The sequence below is a fragment of the Sapajus apella genome, unplaced genomic scaffold (assembly GCF_009761245.1).
Source record: "Sapajus apella isolate SASKATOON/1434 unplaced genomic scaffold, GSC_monkey_1.0 scaffold79, whole genome shotgun sequence".
NCBI classification, from domain to species: Eukaryota; Metazoa; Chordata; class Mammalia; order Primates; family Cebidae; genus Sapajus; species Sapajus apella.
The window spans coordinates 2,391,456-2,408,934 of record NW_022437019.1 but is presented as its reverse complement, the minus strand read 5'-3'; the positions used below and the strand labels follow the sequence as shown (position 1 = coordinate 2,408,934).

General features: G+C 43.2%; 1 protein-coding gene across 11 annotated transcripts in view; it reads left to right on the top strand.

The window, feature by feature from the left end:
• TENM2 (teneurin transmembrane protein 2) overlaps positions 1–17,479 on the top strand; it is a 1,283,391-nt gene that overhangs the window by 1,139,635 nt on the left and 126,277 nt on the right. For 7 of the 11 annotated variants that reach the window (XM_032252755.1, XM_032252753.1, XM_032252761.1 and 4 more), the window contains one exon: positions 141–353. The exons of 1 other annotated variant lie outside the window; for it this stretch is intronic. In XM_032252755.1, the coding sequence (XP_032108646.1) occupies positions 141–353 (213 nt within the window). The remainder of the gene's footprint in view (positions 1–140; positions 354–17,479) is intronic. 3 more of the 11 variants (XM_032252757.1, XM_032252756.1, XM_032252762.1) reach the window with 1 other exon arrangement.

The following is a 17,479-nucleotide window of genomic DNA, read 5'->3' as shown; positions in this document are numbered from 1 at the left end:
GGAGAGACAAGCCTCCAAAGATGACAGAGCTGCTGGGCCTCCGGGCCTGCTCCAGGGGTCCCGGCCGTGTATGCCGTCTGGACTCCGTGGAGGGTTTCACCAGCTGTGGTGTTGAGCTGTAATCATTGTTTTTCTTCCAGAAGTGTGCTCAGTAGACTGTGGCACTCACGGCGTCTGCATCGGGGGAGCCTGCCGCTGTGAAGAGGGCTGGACAGGCGCAGCGTGTGACCAGCGCGTGTGCCACCCCCGCTGCATTGAGCACGGGACCTGTAAAGATGGCAAATGTGAATGCCGAGAGGGCTGGAATGGTGAACACTGCACCATTGGTAGGCAAACGGCAGGCACCGAAACAGGCACATATTGCTTTATTTTCATAAATCGTAGATCTATAGTGACGGTCGCGCATGGCAACTGGCTGTTCCTTCAGGGACACAAGTGCTCTCCCACATTTCCTGCTGCCTCTCCAAATCTCCCAGGGGATAAGGAAAGGGAAAAATGAGGTCCCTAACTGGAAAGAGCTTTTTTTTTCTTTCCAGGATCCTGGGTTGAAAGGAAAAAGGGGCCAGAGCAGATTAGAAAACTCCTCCAAACTTCCAGTCTCAGGGAGGGAGAAATGCACACGCATGGGAAACTGTCAGTACGAGGGGGTTGCAAGCACCCCAAACCACTGTGTTCTGAAACTCCCCTTTTTAAATCCTCTCTCAGCTGGCTGGATCACTGGATCCCTGCTTGCCGGCAACAAGGTGAGCTCACTAATTCCAGGCCAGGTTAGATGCAGGCAGGACTCTCGGGTTCCCTTGGTAGTGGGTACCACCGTAAAGACCTGAGAGCTGTTACCACCACTGTCATTAAATGTCTCCTCCTCTGGTCCCAGTTTCTTCTCACTCAACCGCCTCTCTATAAAAGCTTCTTGACCAAGAATATCTTAAAGGTCATCTTCTTTGTTAAGAAGAAATCGTTTTGGAGTTTCTTCATTTTTATTTTTCTGTCTTTTTCGGTACTATTGTGGCTTAGGGTAGGACTACACTAGATTAAATGTACCTAATCATCCCTTTGTTGGAGGAGCTGCGAGCCAATGCTCTTTGGCTTTCCACGTCTCTCAGACGGTTGAGATGACAAAGTTGTCAACTTGAGCATCATTTTACCTTCAGTTTTTACTTTTGTTGTTTAATTAGATCAAGCCTAGGATCCATTTTTATACCAAGCTGGCTAATCTACTTGCCTGCATGGAAATTCTCAAAGAAGTTTCCAGCCAAACTACAGTGCGGGCCCTTGAAGTTACCTTTGATCCCAGCCATCAAGCTTAGGACCCTCCCCACTGTCCCAGCCTAAAAACCCCAGTCACAGATGGGCCACCTGGAGTGAGAGACAGGGTGAGGAGCTTGCACAGGGCTGATTCATGAGATCAGACTCAGTTTCCCATGCTGTTCATTTGGGTGGTTATGCAGAGATAAAATGGACTGACTCTGCATTCGGTTTCTCCCAGTTCCATCTGATTGGGCATCCGAGGGGCAGCATGTCAATCAGGGCCAGGACATAGTACTGGGACCCTGCTGGGACAGTCTGTTGGCAATGAATTGTTTTTGCAATCTCTCGATGACGCTCCAGGTCTTGCTCCCTGCTTTTACCCTCAGTTCCCTGCAGAGTCTGAGGAATAATTCAGAAGGCTTTCAAGGGAGGGCTGCGCACAGCCCAGTACTGAGACAGTTCTTACAATAGCTTCCACTCATCAGGGGCGTTCCTCTTGCTGTACTATTGCATGCCCAGTGTTATTTAAAGAAAGATTCCCCTCCCCATGTCTCCATTGCCCTAAATCCTCCCCTCAAAAGCTCTTGCCAATCATCAGCCTTGAGGTAGATAATCCTACTTTCTTTTAATCCATAAATCCAACCTCCCCTCCCCTGTGCCCCTCCTTCCCACATCTGGGGGGCAGAGGGGCAGGGTTAGTGTTTCCACAGTGATGCCTGCTGGCTGTCTCCTACCTACAATCTGTCTTTACTTTGGAAATAGCTCACAAGAGGGCAGTCCAGATGGATTCGAGCAGGAGTCGCCAAACTATGGCCAGAGGGCCAAATCTGGCCTGCTGCCTGTTTTTCTATGGCTTGCCAGCTAAGAATAGTTCTTACATTTTCTAAGGGTTGAAAAAAAAAATCCAAAGAAAACTATTTCCTGGCACGTGACAATGAACTGAAATTCACATTTCAGTGACCATAAACAAAGTGTTATTACAGGACACCCACACCCATTCATGGATGCCTCGTCAGCTTCCGTGCCACCTGTCAGCACTGAGTAATTAGCAGACCACATGGCCCACAAAGCTGCTTGTGTGGCCCTTTACAGAAGGAAAAAAAAAAAAAAAAAAAAAAGCTAACTCCTGAATTGCACAAGTCTTGATGGAGAGAGGGGAGAAACATGAGACCAGGTCCACACCCCTATTAAGAAAAGGACACCTGTTGTGACTTGAAGGATCTGAGCCTCTACTCCAGATAGCACAGAGTGAGAGTGGAGAGAAAATAATAGATGTGCTGAAATGCTCTTTGGAGGCCTTTGAAAAGAGATGGGAAGATGACAACTTTGGTCTCAGCAGAGAATGGCAAGGATGTTGGCCAAGAGAAGATAGATGTTTCGGTCAAGCTAGCCCTTTGGGTGAGATAAAGTGGGGGGAAGAAAGGTGTTTCTGCTACTTGAAGTGTTTGGTGCAGGTTTCACATCTTTGTGTGATGACATACATGAGTTCTTGAGAGACATACAGAAAGTGTAAATTGATATGCCATGTAAAGTTCCCAAAATGAAGAAAGTGCTGGTCCAGGAAAGTCTCTTGTTCAGAACTATGATCTCCTGTGACTTCAGAGTTTGTGCTGTGTATGTTATAAAGATCTTTACTACCAAAGCCTTTTCCTGCGGGAAATTAGGGCTCTCTGGCTTTATTGTAGGACATGTGCCAGCTCTTCATAGTTATGTTCACTGTGGTTTTCTCAAAAACAAAGTCAAGCATACCTTGATCAGTGAGATTTGCCATTCAAACACCAGAGAGATGTTCATGCATGCATAATTGCATCTTTTGCTTTTCTATCTCTGGCCCCCAGAGCTGTTTTGTGGAGTTTTAGTTGTCTAGTTTGAGCAGACACTCCTGTCATTTCATGTAAAGTAAATGCCACAGTTTACAAGCCCACATGAGTTCTCCTCCTTGGGGATACTGCCAGAGGAAATGGGGGCTCTTTAGTCCTTTCCAAGTGTGGCCTCAAATGCTATATTTTGAAAATAGAAAATAAATAAAAATGAAATGATACCAAGTCAGCAAGCAATGCATAGGGAAATTTTGAGTAAGGCAGAATTGTGGGAGTCAGTGTTGGACACTTGGGTTGTCTGTGGCCTATTCTCAAAAGGTGAGAGTGAGGTCGTTTTCTTGGAGTCATTGCAAATAGTCAACTGAACAATTCACATCAGCCCCTGTGGATTACATTTACTGAACTAAAAGGAGAAAAAAGAGAGATGAGGAAGAAAGATGAGGACACAAGCACAGACTCCTAAAACTTAGTCAAGTAGAAGCCTCAAGATCTATCCATGTTTGGTTAATGCCTTTCTGGAATTTGTGACCAAATCATTTATATTTGAAAATTTAGTAGAGATTGCTAAAGATTTAAATGTAAGGTATAACACTTCAGTGTTAACTGTTAGAGCTAACTTATTGGCAGACTAGATTCTACCAAGCAATGATTGTTATATGACCTTTTCCTTAAAAGTTAAATGTATAGCATGGCTAAAATCTACAGAACTGTGTAGGTAAGAAATATACTTTGAATACATATCAACTACAATTCATGTGTATCTTTGGAATATATTAGCATTTTTTGGATAGTGTGCAGTTTAATGAATAGATCAGATGGCACGTTGTGTGGTTAGAAGAGGTTTATTCTTTAAACATAATTTTAAAATGGGTTGTTTCTGTCATCTGCCACCACCACCACCATCACCCCTTATTAATGCTGGGAACAAGGTCAGGTGCAGTGGCTCACGCCTATAATCCCAGCACTTTGGGAGGCTGAGACAGGCAGATCGCTTGAGAACAGAAGTTTGAGACCAGCTTGGCCAAGGTGGTGAAACCCTGTCTCTACAAAAATTGGCTGGGTGCAGTGGCACAAACCTGTAGTCACAGCTACTTAGGGGGCCAATGTGGGAGAATCGCTTGAGCCCAAGGAGGCAGAGATTGCAGTGAGCCAAGATCACGTCAAGGTGGAAATAACACCAAAAGGCCATGCAAAGGTTGTAACACCAGGGCATGGGGGAACTATAGAATTTATATAATAATAGGTCAAAATCACTAAGAACTATGCATAGTACATGTAGATCAGCGTCTCATAAAGACGTAAAGTAGATGTTAGTGTGTGTTATGAGCAGAACACTTGGGCAAAATACAAGAAGAAGCCAACATTTGCCTTGCCGGGGTATCAAGAGGGGGGTGCTACATGCTAACTGTGGACTTTTGCAATTATCTCCTGAACGTGGGTTATCCAGACATCCACTCTGAATAATACAAACTAACCTGCAGACTAAATCTGCCCACACTGGGCACTTCCCGACCCTGGGTGAACTGTTGGATGTCTGGGTAGTGAGTAAGGTCTGCAATGGTTATTTCAACTTGTGTATTTTATCTATGTGGTCCTAACCTCCGATTTCATCTCAGAATCCTAAGGGCTTGATTCCTAGGACCTTGTGAGGCTGAGTGACCTGCCCAGGTGCCACAAGTCAGAACAGTTTTCTTTTCCCTGTATCGCACTGGGCCCTTCTATTTTTCCTCTTTAATTGGTTGGGGAAAGAAATCGGTGCTTGTGATGTTAATGAGGAAAATGAATCTTTACCCAAGGTAAAAGCAGCCGTGCGACGATCCGATGTGCTGATTAAGTGATTGTCATCAGAAGTAGACAGGGTCACAGTCCAAGAGGGAGAGAGCTTCAGAACAACAGGGAATAGGTTGGGAAGAAAGTGACTGTCGGAATTAACCAACTTCAGACTGAGGACAGCTGCTTCTGAATCCCATTCCAGTCTTATTCTAAGTTATGAAAACTTTTTGTTTTCCTTGTAGCTATTGTCCTTGAACATTTGAGCTTCCATGACTCTACAGTGAGATAAAGTTGAGATGAAATTAGCCACTGTGGAGCCATCCTTACCACCAGGTCTGTGGAAGCAGCTAATTCCCTGATTGGTTAATTCACTTAATCCTCCAGGGGCTCTTATTAGAACTATCCTTGGAGTTCATTTTTTAAATTTTAAGTGAAAGCCTAAAGCGATGGCCTTTCACTGTGAAAGATTATGGATAAACTTTTGGGCCAGGCGCGGTGGCTCATGCGTATAATCCTAGCACTTTGGGAGGCCGAGGCAGGTGGATCACAAGGTCAGGAGTTCAAGACCAGCCTTCCCAAGATGGTGAAACCCCGTCTCTACTAAAAATGCAAAAATTAGCCAGACACAATGGCAGTTGGCTGTAATCCCAGCTACTCGGGCGGCTGAGGCAGGAGAATTGCTTGAACCCGGGGGACGGAGCTTGCATACGCGTAGATTATACCAGTGCACTCTAGCCTGGGCAACAGAGTGAGACTCTGTCTCAAAAAAAAAAAAAAAAAAAAAAGATTATGGATAAACTTTTAACAGAATACAAAAGGTGTTCCATTGCTGGTGTCTCCCCACCCTCCACACACAATTAAGCCAAAATGTGAGCTTCCTCATTGAAGATCAGGAGTCACTACATGCCCAGAAATTCTTTTTGAGTCTGGGTCAGACAGTCTGCCAGAGGTTTACCTATCCAATCCCAGAACAAGGACTGGGAGGTAGACATTACAGAAATGTATTTTCACATCACTGCAAAAACAATAAAAGGAAAGAAAATAACTGCTTTACAAGCAGTGAGAGTCTCATCACTGGAAGCATTTGCTTTCTTGTCCTAGATATTGAAGGGCTTTCAGCATCAGTTGGAAAATAGACAAGATAGACACAAACTACATCCTAACTTTATGACTCATTGTTCTGTAGTTTAAATGGAAGCATTTTTTGTATTGTTTTATGTGTTTAGTAATGTCTGCTCATGTTATGAGCTCCCATCAAAAAAGAAAAGAGGGGAAGAATTCTTGGTGTTTTAGCTCTGTGGGAAGACATTGATTTGTGTCATCCTCTGGGCTTTTCCCTTACTGTTTCAGAGGAACTGGTTTGTTGGATGGACTAGCTTGTGGCTCATAGTGATGGGGCCAAGCTCACTGAGTCAATAACTTGATATAAGGTATTTCTTCCTGCCTTCACCAAAGCAAAGAACTGAACAGTTTGGAACTCTTGAAACGTAAACTCATGGATGAGAGTTAACACAAGGAAGTTTCCAGGCTCAAAGAAAGGGAAACGTGTAATAAGAGCTGTTGAAAAACATGGGATGTGTTGCCCTAATGTATAGTGAGTGTTCTGCACTTGAGCTTTGATAGAGAATCCACATGCCTTCCAAGTCTATGACTCTGGGCTTTCACAATATGCACTCAAGACTTTCCATTAAAGAAGGGAAAACAGAGTGGTTCTGGAGAGCTGAGCTCCCTTAGATATTTGTGATGGACATGTTTCTCATAACTTGGTAGCTAATTCATCGTGATATCATGAACAATAGACTGGCTGATGAAGGAGGACATCTGTGTTCTAGCCTTGATTCTACCACGTACATTTTGTATGTCCTAGAGCAAGTCACCAAGCCTCCCTGACCTCAGTTTCTTCATGTGGCAAATGAAAGGGTTGGATTATATCATTGACTTCCAGTGCATGATACACAAACCTAAGATGCTTTTCATTGGTGTATAAATATGCCTTATTGAATAGTCATGTAGGGTTTTAAAAAATAAATACAGTATTAGGAAAAAATATAACTAGCACATCAAACTCATGATCATACAGCTATTATTGCTTAGGGAGGTGGCAAAAGTGGGTAGTGATATTAGTCCTGAGTAAATTTAAAGAAAAATATTAAGTAAATAGTACAGATATTGCAAATATCACAAATGCACCTTGTGATTGACTGAATTTAGAACACATTTGAATGAGCTGATCTCTGAGGACCTGTCCATTTCTAGGATTTCATTACTTTTGATGCAGAAGCATATGAATGGGCTATTCTAACGCAATCAAGCCTTTCTCTCTTCTGTAAGGCAGGTTTTCGATGTAGGCTCCCATAATATGCACTAAAGACTTTACATTCAAAGGATAGATACAGCAGAGTGCTGCCCAGCTGATGAGGCATTGTTGAATTGTTGAGGGTAGCAAATGGTGCTTTTGTTGTTAGTTTGTTTGTCTGCTCACCTCAGCTCCAATTTATACCCAGTTTATATAGGGAATCTTGTGTACATTGAAAAACTTCCTTGTATAAGTTGAATCATCAGGCCCACTTTGTCCATTTATATTTTTTAATAAAAAGAAAAGACATGGCTCATCCATCCATGTCTGCTTCACTTGGATCCAGAGAAATGCAAGCATGATAACAAAGTTTTTAAGAACACAGGCTTTTGTGGCCAGGCTTGGTGGCTCACACCTGTAATCCCAGCACTTTGGGAGGCCAAGGCGGGTGGGTCACTTGAGGTCAGGAGTTTGAGACCATCCTGGCCAACATAGTGAAACCCTACCTCTACTAAAAATACAAAAATTAACTAGGAATGATGGCAAGCTAAGCTCCTGTAATCCCAGCTACTCAGGAGGCTGAGACATGCTAGAACCCAGGAGGCGGAGGTTGCAGTGAGCCAAGATTATGCCACTGCACTCCAGCCTGGGTGACAGAGCGAGACTCTGTTTCAAAACAAAATAAAACAAAAACAAAAACAAAACAACAAAAAAAAAAACAGGCTTATGTGTCTCAGTTTCTTTGTAAAATGGGGATACTAAATACACCTGTCCACTGGGACATATGTAAAGTACTTGGCAGGGTACCTACCATAAAGTAACAGCGAGATACATGTAAGCTATTTTCATCATCATGAGCTTAGTTATCTAGTGCCAATGTAAGACAAATTCCCAGGCACGGTGGCTCACGCATGTAATCCCAGCTCTTTGGGAGGCCGAGGTGGGAGGCCTGAGGTCAGCAGTTCAAGACCAACCTGGCCAACATAGTAAAACCCTGTCTCTACTAAAAATACAAAAAAATTAGCTGGGCGTGGTGGCGGGTGCCTGTAATCTCAGCTACTCGGGAGACTGAGGCAGGAGAATTGCTTGAACCTGGGAGGCAGAGGTTGCGGTGAGCTGAGATCGCGCCACTACACTCCAACCTGGGCAACAGGAGAGAAATAGAGTCTCAAAAAAAAAAAATTCCCATTAGATGTTTCTTCCACCTCCAACCTCCCTTTCACGAATCTACTTCCAATCCATCAAGCAGTTAGTGGCATATCAGAATCACACCCACTCACTATCCATTTCCCAAACAAAGGTTGTTCAGCAACCTGCTGGCTTCTGATTCTTACAGACAAACATAAACTGCCTCTCTTACCCAGAATGGGACCCACTCATTTGCCAGGTAGCCTGATTGATTGTACATAGAAGATGGAATCTGGCATTTCTCACGTTTGAGGATGCTGCCTAGCCAGCATCTTAGAACACAGCATCCTGTCTCTCCTTTTCTTCTTTTCATTCCTCATGACTCTGTATTCCAATGTTATATTTGCACGGGCTCTGAGCATCAAGAAATAACTCAGGAGACCCAAATTTGACTCAATCAAGTACCATGCGTGCCTTCTGGAAAATCAAGACTCTCATTGATTCTGTGTCCCTATTCAGCCCAATAAACTTCACAATTACCCTCATTCCTCCCATGCTGCAATTGCTTGACTCCTTTGGAGCATGACCCATGTGTAACATCTGGGGATTCTTTGCAATTTTTTGGTTCATCTCCTGGGTTATCAGGAGCCACACAGGATATCCCAGATGTTCATGTAAGCAGCAGATTTTGTATTTCCTCCCAAATTTCCTGCCTAATTGGGTTCAATCTTTACCAACCCTCTTTTTTCATAGCATTCTATTTCACGAGCTCTTTTTTAAAAGCTTGCCATTATTGCCTTTGGAAAATAGGATGCCAGCATTTTGAAAACCTGCCAGTCAAAAATGGGGTTTATTGCTTGCCTCTTTTTTCTTTTCACCATGCACTTATATACATCGTTATAATCAGACCCACAAAAGGTAACCACATCATTGGTTATTATTGAACTTTTCCATTTATGAGTAATAAAGAACCCACACAAAATAGCAGCTACACGAAATTTAAGTATTTCATCATAAACAGTCTCAGGATAATTAGAATGGATTAAATTACGAGAGGAAATGCATTTAGTTAATCTTCCCTCTAATTAAAAAAAAATCCCTAGTTTTAAGTAAAGTGTTTGTTTTTAAAAACATACTTTCATTGTAATCAGTAAGGGAGAGGCCTGTTTGGTCCCCAGTGATAGGATGAAACATCTGCAGAGTTTGATCTAAAAACATTGGAATAACTACCAGCCAGTCTTGTTTTGGTTTTGGGGTTTGGGCGGGGGCTTATTATTAAGGTCCTTAAAGAATGACTCTGGTCTTTTCCCATTGCTGTTACCAAGGCATTCTCTACAAATAACCTCATTCCATAGTCCATGGTGGCATTACTTTGTGTTCTCAGATCACTGATGATATGGTTGACTCCCCTTGGCCAACAAGTGTCAAGTGAGAAGGTTAACTCAGCAGATGTTTATACACTTTTCTGAGTGACCTGGGGTAAAAGTCAAAATGAAACTGGTAAGTGACATGAGAAGTTTTCAAGATAGAACAAAGACATACTCCAGCCTTTCATGATGATATCTATTCCAAGACAGATAGGGCCCAAATCACCCTAAGCCCTACAAGTCTACAAATGTGTCTCACAAATAAGGAATCATTCACCTCACCTCACCATTTCACGGCTCATCCCAACTACAAGGCTCACTTCACACTTTCACCTCAAGGGCTTCTAGAAGTTTCCAAGAGTGTCTCACATGCTCATATTTAACCCAATCTGATTTTACAAGCCTGGTGCCTTCACTGAAACCTACCGTCTGGGAAATATACTTACAGGGAGCCCCACAGCGCTTCCCCTAGTACCAGGGTCCATGCCAAGGATGTGGTCCCCAGTGCCAGCCGCACCATTAGTGTTCACGCTACTGAAGTCCTGCTGTGTTTACACAGTAAAGGAGAGAAGACCACACTCCCCAGCTTTGCCAGCTGGTCCAAAGTTCCTTTGAGAAGACAAACCTTCATTTTTTGCCAATAGTGGCTCTCCCATACATCAAAGTTTTGTCCCATCGCTGAGCTGTCGCACAGACACCACGGAGTCCTTTTTGTATCCTCACCTCTCCTCACCCTCAGACAGGCTCTCAACCCAGGGTAGTGGAGGATGCTTACAAGTTCTTTAAGCCCAGCCAGTCTCTGAATCCCAGTTTATACTCAGTCAGGACCCCTACCATTTAGATAAGCGGCTCTTTAAGAAAATCCTTTTCTCTTCATTTAGGTTAAGGGTTGCCTTCATTTTCAGCCAGCTCAACTGCAAATGCAAGAGCCCCTGTGATCTCCCTCCTTCATAATAATCGCATCCCAGCTGGAATGGAGAGGGACTGCTTACATATCCCCTAGACTCCAGGTTCCAAACGGTTTCAGCACAGCTCTTTGAGGCTGCTCCATTTAATCATGCATGAGACCCAGCACCATGCAGTGCAAACTGAACATCACAGAAACTACGTCCTGCCCGACCCTAGAGAAAGAAAGTGTTAACCAACAGCGTAGAGACAGAAAGCCCCCACATAATTGCTGCCCAGGAGGAATTAAAAGAGCTGAGAACCCTGGGCTACGCATTCCAAGTTTAGCCACCACAGCACCTGGTCAAATTAGCAATGAAGTTGGTTAGAGTTTGGCCCAGAAGGGTCATCTTTCCAAAGCTGTAAGCAGATTGACAAGTTCTGGTAGGTATGAATTGCATTTCATTATTTCAAAAATTATGCTTTAACTTCAAGAGGGATTGCTAGACAGCCCTGTCTAGGTGTCTGGAAACAATGCCAGGGAGTGGGGAGTCCCCAAGATTACAAAATAATCACCTCACAAGTGCAGAGGAAACGTCTGTACCTGATTTTATTCCAATAAGTTAGCATGCTGTCAATCGCCAGTCATGCTATTGTATCTGAAACACACACTCTTTAATGACCTAAAACTCAAAACAGTGGCTTCTGCTTGGCAGAGAGCATCCTGGCAACAGGGCAAGGAGACCATTTCTCTATGTTAGATGTGTGTGAGCCCAGAAAGCCTAAATGTCACTGATGATTGCACTCCCTGTGAATAAGAAAAGAGACTGAAGATGTTGGAGGCAGTATGAGAAACTAGCCTTTTCCTATTAATCCCTGCAAAGCAGGCAAGTCAAGTTGGGTTCCATAAGCATGTTACTGTCAACTTTTTGCTATATGTTGAATATGCACTGATTTAACTTTTTGCTTCCATTTCATGGTGCCAAGAAAGATCTGTATCTACTCACTTATCGACCTGCTCCCTGGGGGTCTGATACAGAAAATGTTATCATATCCTAGAGAGAAGCCTTGTACAGACAACAGTCTACCCAGAATTAAGCAGTTTAAAATGCATAATACACATCAAAACCCATTCCAAACTCTCAATCATCTCCCACGTTATGTTTATAGAATATAACATCTTTTCTCTTTGCTATTAACATTCTTTGTCAATGCTTGACTACGGCTGGTTTTGTGCATTCCAAGTGTGAGGCAGTGTGAGGAATTATGGAGCAAAAGAATTAAATGCATGAGATATGGAATCAAACAGGACTACCTTCAAATCCACCTTCCATCACTTGCAAGTTGGGTGACCTTTGACAAGCAATGTGTCTTGAATAAGCCTCAGTTTTTCCCATCGGTAAATTGGAAATAATAGATAATACCTACAACTGACTGTATTGAGGATTTCACTGATGGGGAACACTTAACATGTGCTTGCTACTCTGTAAGTGTTAGCTCAAAAATTATTAACACCACACTTCCATATCTTTACTGTAGTTTCTCGATGTGTCTTCACAGAGTGAATGATTAAGTAAATGGTAGAGTAGCAAACGACCCAAAATTTCCCAAAGGGCCCAAAATTCCAGAAAGAGAAGCCAAGGGTGCCACACAGGTGCCCGTGGCCCTCCTCGTAGTTCCAAGACAAGCTCCTTGGAACCCCTGGTTTCTGTTCTGTTGAGAAGGGAGCACAGGAAGAGAGAGGAAGGCAGGAAGGGATATGGAAATAGCCTAATTAAGATCCATTTGCTGGTTTTAAGAACATCGTATTCTAAACATCAATAAGAAAGCCACACACATCATCCATGTTATGTCTGGGGTCTACACGCCCCCCCATCTGTTTCCAGATAAGCAATGATAACTATATTCAATCATTTGTGAAACATTCATTGAGTGCCTAGCATGTGCCAGCACTGTACTTGATGTGACACATGAGCCGCCTCTATGTAAATGGCAGCAAGGACAAGAAAGAAGTGGTTTGCAGAGGGTGGTAATCAGAGGAACTTCAGACCTCAGCTGCCATTTTACCCACTTGAGACTTTGATGTTTTCTAACCCAAGACACCCATCCCGGTGTTTCTGTCAATAATTTTTGGTTTATTTTTCAACGTTGTCCTTGCTCACAGCTTCCCAAGGAGATCAACGTAAGGATGGAAGCCTTTAACTTCACTTAGTAGTTTAAATTCATTTGCAACACAATGTAATTGAATGAAAGAAAGTAGTCAAGTATCAAACTGTGTGGATACACACAAATGACTCCCTCGTAAGTGTTAATATTTTCCACAATGGAGGAAACAGTTAAATCAAATGAAGATGGCAACTCATTAAAATTTGATTTTCCCTCCTATCCTTTTTTATCTTTTAATCCTCTCTGTATAGCACAACTTGTTCTGTTAAATAACACTCATTAATGAAATCTCATCTTCTCTTAGCTATATCTATATTTTTATTTATTTTGAGAACCTTCAGATGCTTATAATCTAATTTAGTTGGATTACCGTTTGGACACCTCTAAGTAGGAAAATTTTGAGCTTTTAAGGCGGAATTACTGGCAAAGGCTGGGAGTAGGAGAAACCAGTTCTCTTCCCATTTCCCCTTGGTAGGAGGTGGTTGGGCAGGCCTTTCCTCTGTAAGGGGACGGGGCCTCCATTTGAATAATGAGGGCACTGTGAATTAAGGATCTGTGTTGACTCTGGAAAGGGGAGGGAGGGAAGAGCCTATAGAAAGAGTTATAAACTCAAATCATATGTGGGGGAGACAAGAATGACGTAAAGTGAGTGCATTAAACAGGATATAAGAGGACAGGGAATGGTGACAGATTGGAAAGTGAATGTCCCATCTATGGAGGCAGACATGACCCAGCTCCAGCCGAACATGGCCACGTAGAAATACAAGCCCAGTCTTCCCCAAATTTCGAATTTTTTAGTAGAGGCCGGATATTGGGATTGTTATACATGGTGTCACAGTTTTTAAATGCTGGCAAGCAACTGAAAATGTATTAAAATGCTGTACAGACCATTCTAACAAGACTGGGACTAAATGGAGCACTCGTCTGTAACCACTGACACCTCCCTCCAGGGCAGGACTAGTGGTGAATGAGGAAGCATCATTTGCCTGGATTGAGACTGGGACAGCTTTGGCTTCTCTTGTTTGATGCCTCATCTCTCCTTGGTGACTGGTTTAAGCTGGTGGGAGTCTCATTACCATGATGCAGTGGCGATACTTTGCACTTGCATGGTGAATTTTCTCCAAGGAGCTCAAAAGACTTTGTGTTGCCTCAGCCAACCTCACAGCAAGCCTGCGAAGCAGGCAGGTAGCCATTGCCCCCAAACACGTGATGAGCAACAACAGAAAGTATTTTACACAAAGCAGCTAGGTGGACTCATTGGCTTAAATCCAGTGTCTACACCATTGGCAAATACAGCATTCAAGAAGCATGAGCAGGATTTCCCACTAATGCCTCCCCTGCCACCCTTTTCAGCTTCTTATCTTCCTTCCATCTGCTCCAAATGACAGCTGAGCCCCAAATCTCAACAACAAATACAAGCAAACCGAGCCAGTGACCAATTCCTGTTGTGCGTATGAGTGTATACACGTCTGTGTGTGCATGCGTGTGTGTGTGCCCACCTGACTTCTCAGCATGCCTAGCCCGGTACATCTGCATCCATTACAACATGTCTCTGCATTGGTCATTGGTCTAATGCCATGCTCTGAAATGCTATTTTTGCAAGTGTTTGAGACCTAAAAACTCCAAATGATACCTTCAGGATTCTGGACACCTGTATTTTGCTAACAGTGCCTAATAATTTATGCTGCTTGGGAACCCTGCTTCCCTTTCTCTTCCTTATGCTGATAGAATTACAGTTGTGAAGTCTTTCCCTTACAGAGCTAGAATACAGTCCCCTCTCAGGCTACTGCGGGTTCATAGGAGTGGCCATGTAAAATAGACGTAAGGGCCAGAGTCATGCAGTGGAGGCCAGGGACGAGAATCTTCTCTGAGTTTCCTTGGATAGAAGACCCAAGAAAGTCGGACTGAGCAGCAGTGACTGGGGCTCCTCCAGAGTCATCATTTTCCCCTCTGTGACTGGGTTCAAGAGCTTTGTTACATAGTCCCTCTGGGCTATGCCTTCCCCTCTGCTTGATGGACATATGCACTCTATGTCCTGCTCTACTCAGAGGAATTCCTTGGGATTTGCAGGCATGACCCAGAGAGAAGACTCCAGTTCAGCAGTGTAAACCTGTTGATCTTTTTCCCAGGACAGAACAGCATAACAGAAGTATTCTGCATTTTCTAGATTGCCTTGCTCTTCCTTCAAAATTGTCTGAGATCAAACTACTGATTTCTGGGAACAGTCCCCAGCATGATATTCCACTATAATCATTCACATTCTCTGCATGCAGGCATGCCATAAACATCCTTCAGAGGCAGATGCAAAACCAGGGAAACACCTGGCCATTTTAAATGCATGTGTTGGAAAGATAACTAGACTTACTGGCATTGGAACTAGAAAGGCTGACATATCTACCAGCTTCCCATCTGATCCCACAAATCAGAACATGCTTCTTTAGAGCCAGAGGAAACTGCCTTTCCCAGGGATGAAAACCTTAAAGATTCAGCCGAAAAGTTTGGGAAATGTCTGTTGATCTAGTTGGAAAGAGGAATTGATTAAGCATCCAGATTCAAGAATGATGTTTCAGCTCTTCCCTTCCCAGTAGATCAAAATCAATATTGAATATTTAAAAGGTATATAGATTTTAAAAACCATTTCTTTATATACCTAAGCATATAGGGAGAAATCAACTTTTAATTGTGTTGCCGTGGGAGAAATCAACTTGTGCTTTCCACGTGGCTATGCAGAATGAAAACTGTACAGGCTTTCAAAGGCCAGCCTGAGGCTTCTCTGTATCTTCATTCACCATGCCTCTCAAAGCATCAAATGGATCAAACATAATTTGTATTTTTCACACACATACACAAACATACCTTCTTCAGAGCAAATGGAGCACTATACCAGAGCCATCTCTGTCTTAGCAGCCTCAGACGCACATATTGCAGAAGTTCTAAAAAGTCAGAGAAGACACATATCCCCAGTGCTGCCAAACCCAGTAAAACTGTAAGAGTCAGGTTGCACAGTTTGCAGACATCCGGAGAAAGAATGCCCATTCAAGCCCACCTGGTTGAACTAGCCATCACATTAAATTAACTCCTAAAGCTAAAAGGTGAAACTCAGGGAGGCCCAAGTAGACAGAGGTGCTGATCATTAGGGAGTTTGGGCAGCTAGAGTTTCTACTTTCGGCCCTGCTCAGGCCTCAGAAGACGCAGAGGTGAAATTCCAGTTTAGCTAAGTGTAGCCGGCTGGACCAACAGGTCACTTTAAGTCATGTCTAACTGATCTCAGTGCTCCTGGGATGGCTTTACTTTGACATTAAATTTCTGTTTCCATCACCAGTGAGATGGGGTTATGCAAAGTAATACAACTTTCAAATATTTTCTGAGCAGTAATGCAGCGATTAAAACAAACAATTTCAGTGTTATAAAGCTATGTCTTTTAGGAGACCTTAAAATGTTGCTAATACTGACCACAGCAAGGTAAGAAGCTGCAAGCCAAGGCTTTGAGGTGATAGGACGGAGGCCCCAAAAGCAGCGTGAGGCTGATACATAAAGAAAGTAGTTAAAACCAAGCCGAGAATAGCTTCAGAATCTAGAGGCATACATGGCTGGGGGCACTGCCTTTTACTTTGCTTTTCCTCCCAGGCTGCGGCTTTACCCCTTTCTCTTAAAATCCTGACAATACTTCCCAAGAAATGTGGTCTCTGACAGAGCCAACTCCCCTGGATGAGCCAAACGTGGCACCCAGCAGCAAAACATACTATTCAGAAAAGTCCTAAATGATCCCCTGCCTTGGAGCCTGGAATATAGTAGATGTTCAGTAAATGCTGGCTGGCTTGAGACTCCCTGTGTGAGTCCTCCCCACCCACCTGTCACCACCCAAATCATTTAAGTTAGAGAAAATGAAAAACCACAATGCATCTGAAAGTAGTTGGGGAGGGAATGGTGTGAATCCACTGTGAATTAGCTTCAAATAATACTATGCTTCTTAGGTGCTGGGATAGCCCATTTTTAAGGAGTCAAGAGCTGGATTCGAAGAAGGAATACCCAAGGGACTCAACAAGTAAATAAAGGGTTTCTCTTCAGTTTCGGGATGTTCAGATTTGAGCAAGGGATTTTTTTGCCTGTGACCCAGTACATAATTTGCAGTGGGGGTAATATCACACCCAACAGAATGAAAAATTGTTCTGGGGGCGGGTGAAAGTCTTACTCTTTTTATATATAAAATGTATGTGTATGACATAAACAGCTATGTAGCATATCTTTAGCATTGAGAGAGATGAATTGCGGGGGGGAAGGTCTCAAAAGGTTTCTGTGGTAGGAGATAATGAAAAAAAAGTTGAGAAATATTAACCTGGTAGAAGAGGTGATAGATTGATCCATTTCTAGAGCTTCAGCAGAAGTGATCTCAAGCTTCGTCAGGGAAGACAGTTTCTTAGGAGACTCTGCCAACTCATGCTTCTGTCTTTATCGCCCCTGCCTGCTGGCCCATCTTATTCTAAATCAGCTTGGACTGAAATAACCAGGCAGCCCACATAATTGATTTGGTGCATGTTTTTAATTTACTGATTTACTGAATTCCCTTCTCAGAAAATACCAGCTAACATTACTGAGTACTTATCACAGAATTGGCCGGTCCCAGTGCTAGGTTCTCAGCATGGCTCCTCTCTTCTAATCCTCTTGTCAGTTTTGCAAGGTGAATACTATTAGCATCATCATTTCACAGGTGAGAAAACTGGCTCAGAGAGGTTAAGCAGTGTGTGAAAGGCTTATCTGTCAATGAGAGTGGCCGGTGAGTGGTAAATCCTGGTTTA